This window comes from Athene noctua, chromosome 3 (genome assembly GCF_965140245.1).
Source record: "Athene noctua chromosome 3, bAthNoc1.hap1.1, whole genome shotgun sequence".
Classification (NCBI taxonomy): Eukaryota; Metazoa; Chordata; class Aves; order Strigiformes; family Strigidae; genus Athene; species Athene noctua.
The window spans coordinates 15,547,113-15,555,680 of NC_134039.1; the positions used below are offsets into that span (position 1 = coordinate 15,547,113).

Here is an 8,568-nt window from a genome sequence, read left to right on the forward strand (position 1 = left end):
CCGACCCCTGAGGAACGCGGCTCGTTCCAACACACGTGCTTGGGCCAGGAAGCAGTCTGAAGCCCCGGCATTTCGGGTTGAAGGGCTGGAAAAAATGAAGGAGGAGCCAACATCTCCCGTTTCTGTGCGCATCTTTTTTAATATCCCGCAGGGCAACCACCAGCCGGCGCACGGGCCTGCAGCTCTCTCCCCCGACACCTCCCGGCCGGGTAACCGCGCACGCGCCCCTCCGCCGCCACCGCCCCGCCCCGCTCCCAGCGTCCCCCGGGGCAAGATGGCGGCGCCCACGCTGGGGCGGCGGTGCGGCCGGGCGGCGGGGCTGTGGGGCGGCCCGCGCCGGGCCCCGCTCCCGCTCCGGCGGCGAGCCCATGAGCAGCCGCGGCGGGCCCGGGGCGCCGGGGGGCTGCTGGCGGCGCAGTGCGAGCGCGGCCTCTTCCAGGAGGTGTTCCCGGCGCAGAGCGCGGAGGAGCAGCTGCCGGGGCTGCTGGAGCCGGGCCGCCCGCCCCTCACCGCCTACTGCGGCTTCGACCCCACGGCCGACTCGCTGCACGTCGGGCACCTGCTGGCCGTCATGGCGCTCCTCCACTTCCAGCGCGCCGGCCACAACGTCATCGCCGTGGTGGGCGGGGCCACGGCGCGCCTGGGGGACCCCAGCGGCCGGGAGCGGGCGCGGGAGCCGCTGCCGGCGGAGCGGGTGCGGGCGCACGCGCGGGGGCTGCGCGCCGGCCTGGGGCGGCTGTTCGAGAACCACCGGGAGCTGTTCTGGGGAGCGGGCGAAGGGCGGCTGGGGCAGGCCGCGCTGCTGGACAACGCCCGCTGGCTGGGCCGGCAGCCGCTGCTCGGCTTCCTCGGCGGGGCGGGCGGGCGGCTCCGCATGGGCACGCTGCTGAGCCGGCAGAGCTGCCAGGCGCGGCTGCGCAGCCCCGAGGGCATGAGCCTGGCCGAGTTCCTGTACCCGGCGCTGCAGGCCTACGACTTCCTCCACCTCCACCGGCACCACGGCTGCCGCATCCAGCTGGGCGGCGCCGACCAGATGGGCAACATCATGTCCGGCTACGAGCTCGTCACCAAGTACGGAGGGGCCGGGCGGGCACCGCGGGGCCCCCCGTTCGGCCCCCGGGCGGGCAGCGGTGGCGGTGCGCCGGGCGTCGCGGGTCCTAACGCGGTGCGAGGCCGCGTTGGCAGCCACTGAAGCACCAGGAGCAGACGTGGCCCCGGGAGGGCGGGCATTAGGCGAAACTCTGGGGTTTGAGGAGAATAATTCGTTGCTCTGACCACGAGCCTGGCACGTGCGTACATTTTGGCCATGGTTTTCAGCCTTTTTCCATGAAACGCTAATCCATTTTCAACAAAAGGGACAGGCTCTTGTTTTAGTGAATGTGTTTGCCCGAGAACCCAAATCAGGTATCCTGAAACGTGGGACAAAATCGAGATAAGTGTTCTGCTGGCAAACGCACTCTGGTGCAGTCACACCGAAGGAGAGGCAGATGGGGTATATTGGTAAAGGTGGCTGCATTTCTTCGCTCAGAATTAAACCTGATGATGATGAGCTTTTACCTAGCCACCAAATTCAGTGTGAGTCTTACAAAATTCCCATAAGTATGCAAGCAAATCAGTGAGCACATGTCAACGCCTCTACTTCAGTACGTGCTGGCTATTACAAGACACCAGAGAATCAGCACAGAAGAAAAGCCTTACAAACGTCCCAGCCACACAGGCAGCTTCAGTTAGTACTCAGAGCAGAACACAGAATGTTCAGGACACTTGAATTTGCTAGTGCTGTTGCTCATGAAAGTACTCTTATTTAAAGTACGTAAACTGTTACACACAAAAGAACTTACATTTTTATGTTCGAGGTTTTGGTTGTTTCTTAAAGTACCCCTCACAAAACAGTGTTCTGTCACACCCCCCCATTTAACTGCTTTATGTCAGGGATAGAAACGTATAGAATACTAATATTTTACCAAGATGTGATTTTTTAATGTATTTTTTTTTTTAACATGCAGTTAATCATCTCTTTCTCAGGATGACCGGAACAGATGTGTTTGGAATTACTGTACCTCTTATTACCAGTACTACTGGAGATAAACTGGGAAAGACAGCTGGCAATGCAGTTTGGCTGAACAGAGATAAGACTTCTCCATTTGAGCTATATCAATTTTTTGTCAGACAACATGATAACATAGTTGAAAAGTAAGTAGTTTTTCTTCCATCTTTTTTTGCCATTGTTTATAAAACCTGATCCTAACTGTTCTCTGTAACTGTTTTGTGGGTATATGTGCAACACAAACTCCATGTAGAAGTATCTGTTAATTATAACTGTAAGTTCGTTAAATAAACAGGCATGACTGACTCCTAAGTATACACAGTAGTGGAACCTGTCTCCATATGCTGGCATATACATCATAACATTAGAATGTAGATGAACAACAAGTAAAGCATAACACATTTTGTTCTGCTGGTGGGGTGACTTTGTCTTATGAGGTATGTTAGTTTAAGTACTGTAACATCACAGTATCAAATGAAATATCTCCTGCTGATTAATAAGCAACTGTAGTTTAACAGATATTATTTACTACAAGTTTTTACTTAATATGAGGTATTCAGGAACACCACGTTCTAATTGCAAGAAGCTACTTAACTGATTGTAAACAAACACATAAAGTTCAGTTTCTAAAACTGCATCACATTAAAAACTGCATATCCCTAAGCAAATTGAAATGGTGCCTTGTTAAGAAAAAGCCAAGTTCATATTTATGATTGTATTAACTCTAGATTGGTGGTCTCCAAATTTTTTTGATCACACGCCCCTATCAGTAAAAAAAATTGAGCATTCACTCCCAATACATGTATATTTATTTTTTTATAGATTATATAAGTGTACTACTGAAGTTCTAATATTTTCTTCAAGCACTCCAGTGGATCATCTTTCATACATCCTGGGATGCTGGCACCCCACTTTGGAGACCATAAAAACACACCTAGGAAACAGATACATTGTGGTAGTAGTGCAGTTAAAAGGGGGAGAAATTTAAACCATTTTAAGCTCATGGCAGGCAGTATATAAGGTAGTATACAAGGAATTTATAAGGTAGAGGTTTACAGGCAAGAGTTTGAAGTCATTGTTGAAAATACAAGTCAGAGGAGAAAGCCAGAATGAACAAAATTCACATACCTGGTCAAATTCCTAGTTGCATATACCTCTTCAGAGCTAGTAGTTAGCACCCTAGGCTATAGTTCAGTAGTGTAACTGTGGTAAAAATGTGTCATGCCCACCTCTGGACAAACATACAATCTGTTCCTATCCATGTACCATAACACATACAATTAAGCATTAATTAAAAATGTTTAGCTGATGAGAGGAGTGTTTGTTATGTAAATGACCAATAAGTACTAACATGGTGAAACCTTAAGGCTGTTTGATGTTCTTTTCATATAACTTGCACAGAAATTTTAGTGGATCTTTTTGAAAATTGCAAATAGAGAACAATTTGCATCATTCTGACTCTACTGTTTGAGGGTTTCATTGAAGTTAACTGTTTGTATTTTTCATCTTGGAATGCGGAAGCAAAGATTTCTGCTTACAGTTATAATGGCAAGTGGATTGATCTGTAAAGCAGATGAGACTGTAATGCACCAAAACTCAGAAGTAGTCCAACTACTGCTTAAAGTTGTAGCATGTACAAAGACAAAATTCTGATTATTAATTGGAGCAATTCCAATGAGCAAAACATGGTATTGGACTCACAGTGCTGTCTCTGAATCCATATCAACCACACAAAATTCGTATTCTTACTGACTAGTGTAAAAATACTAAAATTATATAGTAAGAACATGAAAGGGTCAGAAAAATAAGAGAAATACATTTGACAGGTTTTCCTCATTGGTGGCTAGCCTCCATGCTGGTGTGCCAGTGTCATGGCTGAAAATAAATAGCCAGTAGCTTTATTCAGGGTATTCCATTAACTGTGGTAAGTTGGAATATTATCTCTTTTAAATCTGTTTTTCTTTAAATTTCAGTATCACTGCCAAATCTGAATCTTCATAAGCCTCAGACAGGTACTTCCATTTCATATTGTGACCTGTCTCATAACTTGGTTGCCTCTTTAAATATTTATTCCCTGATACCTCAAATCTAGGTTCTGCATCCACAGCACTTTCCAGACTGAAAAGATCCCTATGTGGGTATTTAACATTAAAATATTTCACGCATTCAGACTTTTAACAGTAAAGGTACCTTTTTTTAAATACACTGCATTTCATGGTACTGCAAGTCCATTGAAATGGACTTTGTTGTAAAGGGTATGCTTAGATACATATCTTTAAATTCTTGATTATCCTAAATAATCTTGTTGAGATACTTGTCAATACATAGCAGTTGTTTGTCCCACGATCACCACAGACTGGCAGTGGTATTTTGCATTAGTGTATTGTGCAACTACTAAGAACATAGTAAAAACCTTGTTAGTTGACACACAATTGCAATAAATCCTGTAAATATTTCAAGAAAAAACCAAGTTGTTGATTGCGATGCAAGCTTCATAAAAGCATCTGACACTATCTTATGTCTGAAGACATCACCCTGGGCAGAATATTAAATAAAACATGAGTTATCCAGGTTAGTTTTGCTCACATGCTTCAGCTTAAGAGTTGTTTGAAAGAAGAGAGTATCTGTAATACCAATTTCTTAAATTGACTAAGAATCATTTTAGCGTAGTTAAGAAGTTTGAATGACGAAGGTGGGAAATCTATAATGATGGCTGTATAGACAAAGTATTTTATTCCCTGCTCGTAGATACTTGAAACTCTTCACCTTCATTCCTCTTGAGGAGATCGACCACATCATGGAAATGCATGCTAAAGAACCTGAAAAATGGGGCCCTCAGAAGCGACTTGCTGCAGAAGTAACCAAGCTTGTTCATGGTAGAGAGGGGCTAGAATCTGCTAAGAGGTGAAGTTTGATTTGTTGAGCAGTTTTCTTTCAGATTTATTCAATGTAATTATCCATAGCTTTTCAGGGACTGTTTTCATGTAGTTAATTGTTGCCTAGCTGTACAAATATATAAAAATGAAGTAATTCTGTAGACTTAAAAAAATAAGTGTAGTGGGTTATGATAGAAAAAAACCTGGGATGTACTTTAAGTACTTCTGTTACTGTGTGGACACTCAGAAATTGGGGAGGGAAATTTGATTAGTTGAATAGCACTTTGTGTGAAGATGAGACTAGAAGTGTATTTTGAATGATCTTTGTTCTCACAGGTGCACTAAGGCCCTTTATTACAGCAGTGTGGAGGCATTGGAAGCTATGTCTGACCAAGAGTTACAGGAACTTTTTAGACAAACTCCTTCAGCTGAATTGATGCTTGAACCTGGAATGAATATTCTTGACTTGTGTCGAAAAGCAAATGCCATTCCAGATGGACCTAGTGGGTATGTTATCACCTGTGCTGTTTGGCAGTACCTTGCTTAAACCTGGTTGTAGTGGCGTGCTTACGGAAGTTAAATGATGAGAACAGCCAAATCAAGTAGAAACAGGCTAGCATCTACATACCAGCATTAAAGAAGGGCGGAGCAGGTGGCCTCAATCCATTTGAAGTGAAGGTGTAGGATAATGCAGTCTCATGCACCCTAGCTGTAATATCTACACCTGATGAAGGGGCAGTCTAAGGTGACAGCCTTAGTTTCCTTATACTTCTCAGAGTGGGAGTAGCTGTTAATTTCAGTGACTTGACCCAGACTGAAAGTGCAAGAGAATTAGAATTTATTCCATTATGGATCCATCCAAAAAACCCCTAACTGAACTTTCAGTACTTAACAGCAATAAATAGCTGCTGCTTCCAATTACAAGTTGTTGGTTTTGGTTTGTTGTTTTGTTCTTTTTTTTTTTTAAGGTACCAGAAAATTACAGATGGTGGAGTTTCAATAAATGGGATTCGAGTAACTGATCCTGAGACTGTTCTTATTCTCGGACAGCATATTCTCAAGAATGGAGTATCACTGCTTAGGATTGGAAAGAAAAATTACTATGTTATAAAATGGCTGCAGTTTTGACAACAGAAGGTATCCCTAAAACAATGTATCATTTCAACTCTGTTGCTTGAAGATGTACTTGAAGATGTTTCTATCCTGTGCATTACTATGCAGCTCACAGACTGCCCAATACCTTAGTTTCATTCTCAAAATACACCAACAGAGTTCAAATAAAGGCAGCTAAGTAATACCACTAAAGAGATATTTACTCTTACTCAAAGCACCACTTCTAAGAGGATATGCAAAAGAAGATGAAATTTCAAAGTCCAAAGATGGAAATGCTCTTCCCCTCCTTTAACAGACTTCTGTGTTGTAGAACAGCAGCCAGGTACTCTACAGCATAATCCACAGGAAGATGAGCAAAAGCACACTTGAAACCAGTACTTGTTACAGGGGATGGGTGCTGCTGTCCCGGCTGACTTCATCCTAACAGAGAAACCTGCATAAGTGGGTAAGGACAACCAACCTACGATCAACATTTTTTTTCTGAACAGGTTGGCTTTGAAAGAAGCTGCAGAATACAATAAATGAGTAGAATGATTAAGCTGCTTATTGGTTATCTCTGGGGGCACATTGAAAAAAAGCTTTCCATCCTGAATGTGGTAATACACAAGTTCACTTTCTAAAATGTGAGAGAGTATAGAGCTTTTCAAAGCTTAAATTGGCCTTTTATGCCTTCTCCGTGCTTAGTGTGACTTACAATGTGGGTGATGTTCACTCTGCTTCTTCAGTCCTGTGAATTACATGGATGCCTCTCTGCTATCTAGAATCTTTGACAAAGGTATATCCTGGTACTAATTCTGTTAGTTGCAAGATAGTATATTATACCAGAAGATTTGAAGCAGGTCATTTTAGATGCCTAGGATTTGTGGGTCAGCAGCAGCACATGGGTATCTGGAGCAGGAAATGTGAAGGAAGCTAGAGTGGTTTTGCAATTAAAAAAGTCAGACTCTTCCACTAGGGCAACATGTAAAACCTGCACTTCTTCATGGAAAGAGCAGAAAGTGATCCTATTCCTTATGGCCTAGCCAACATTTGAGCTCATAGCTCCTCATTTTCTTGTAAAGACAGCATGAATGTGAGAATGTACTTTGAGAGTTGGTAGAATAGCAACATTTACATTTAAAGGTATCATTGCTCTACTGCTCTGACCCACCACCCCCCCTTTGTATTCTGAGCCACTACTGCTGCTTACACACCTGGTATCAAATAAGCATGGAGTACAACACCTTGCCAAAGTCCCTTTGCATGGTGGGTTGGGATGGGGTTGCTTAGGCAATATAGGTGCCACAGTACTAAAGAGCTAGGTCACCTGAACAACAACAAAGCCCACCTGTGGTTACCAAGATTACCCATATTTGAATTACTTAGAAATGATTAATTGACCTAGCATAGAGGCAGGTAGCTGGCGGGCTCAAAACTTTGACAGAACTCAGACATTCCCTGCCCCAGTATAAACACACATGAAACCCTCAATCTGGTTTATGAGGTGATAAGCTGCAGTGTTGTTTTCAAGCTTTAGGATAATCCTCACTCTTAGGCTACAGAATGATTTCTTAATCCCTGAAAACAATAGTTTTTCAGTCACAGCAGCCACAAGGTGAGAGGCCTTAATCTTAGATACCTGAATATGGTTAACTCACTCCAATAATGTAAAAGATGGTGGTAAGTCACGGAATTTCAGCTGCTTCAAAACCATCCAACCTATGAAAAGTGGGAAATTACAGGGAATGTTAGTAAATCTCAAGAATACAGCTATTCTGGAGTTACATGGGAAGTTTCTGTTGTTTTTTTTAGGTGGGTCGTTTTTAACTTGATGTGATCAACTAAATGTTGGCTTTATTTGCCCTGTCAATCAAGATTGAAGCAGTAATAAATTATAGTGGCTTGCTGCTTATACATTGCAGTTTCTTCAGATTATTAAACTGTAATATGGTAGCACTTTCATTAAGTTGCCACCTGGAGTTATATCTATTAATTTCAGTTTCAAGATCCCATGTATTTGCCTGACAATGAGATCTCTCTATCCTCACCCCTTAAAGAAAAATGAAAAGTAGTAATTCCTACCTCAAAAAAAAAAAAAAAAAGCTTTACATACCCTATTAGTTCTCAGAACCAGTTTGTGGTGTTGGTTACTTTGCCTTAAACTGCGGTAATGATCAGTGCTATCCTAGAGAAAGCATATGGAGGAAAAGTCACAACTTTGATGTGAAAAGGATAGAAGGGAAGAGAAGGTTAAATTCATCCACTTAATATAGCTGCCTTGTCCTTAAATGCCAAAAGCATTATAGCAATACAGAAACATGCACCTGGGAACAAAATATACCAGTACACACCCATGTTAACCTCCAGAGAAATACAATAGATCAGATGTGACAGTTACTTTCTGGTTGCAGGAAATTACTCCCAAGGAGTACAGTAAGTCATGTTTCATGTCTGATCTCTCCCCTGCCCTTTTTTCCTTCACCTCCAAATGGTGCAGATCCACATATATCCACAATTTTCAGCTTTTTTTTTAAAAAAAGCATTAGTACCCAC

At 43.2% G+C, this 8,568-nt stretch overlaps 1 protein-coding gene across 1 annotated transcript; it reads left to right on the forward strand.

The window, feature by feature from the left end:
- The first annotated feature begins 273 nt into the window (after positions 1 to 273).
- On the forward strand, positions 274 to 6,757 carry YARS2 (tyrosyl-tRNA synthetase 2). The gene is made up of 5 exons (XM_074902055.1): positions 274 to 1,071; positions 2,026 to 2,193; positions 4,796 to 4,951; positions 5,260 to 5,430; positions 5,892 to 6,757. Exons 1-5 carry the CDS (start codon positions 275 to 277, stop codon positions 6,049 to 6,051), a joined length of 1,452 nt encoding a protein of 483 aa, XP_074758156.1. The 5' UTR covers position 274; the 3' UTR covers positions 6,052 to 6,757.
- Positions 6,758 to 8,568: the final 1,811 nt, after the last annotated feature.

What these genes read in the sequence shown, in the direction of transcription:
- YARS2 (XM_074902055.1), top strand. Translation starts at nt 275, where the DNA reads ATGGCGGCGCCCACGCTGGGGCGGCGGTGCGGCCGGGCGGCGGGGCTG. An exon ending in CATGATAACATAGTTGAAAA is followed by an intron (nt 2,194 to 4,795) that starts GTAAGTAGTTTT and finishes CCCTGCTCGTAG; the next exon opens with ATACTTGAAACTCTTCACCT. An exon ending in ATTCCAGATGGACCTAGTGG is followed by an intron (nt 5,431 to 5,891) that starts GTATGTTATCAC and finishes TTTTTTTTTAAG; the next exon opens with GTACCAGAAAATTACAGATG.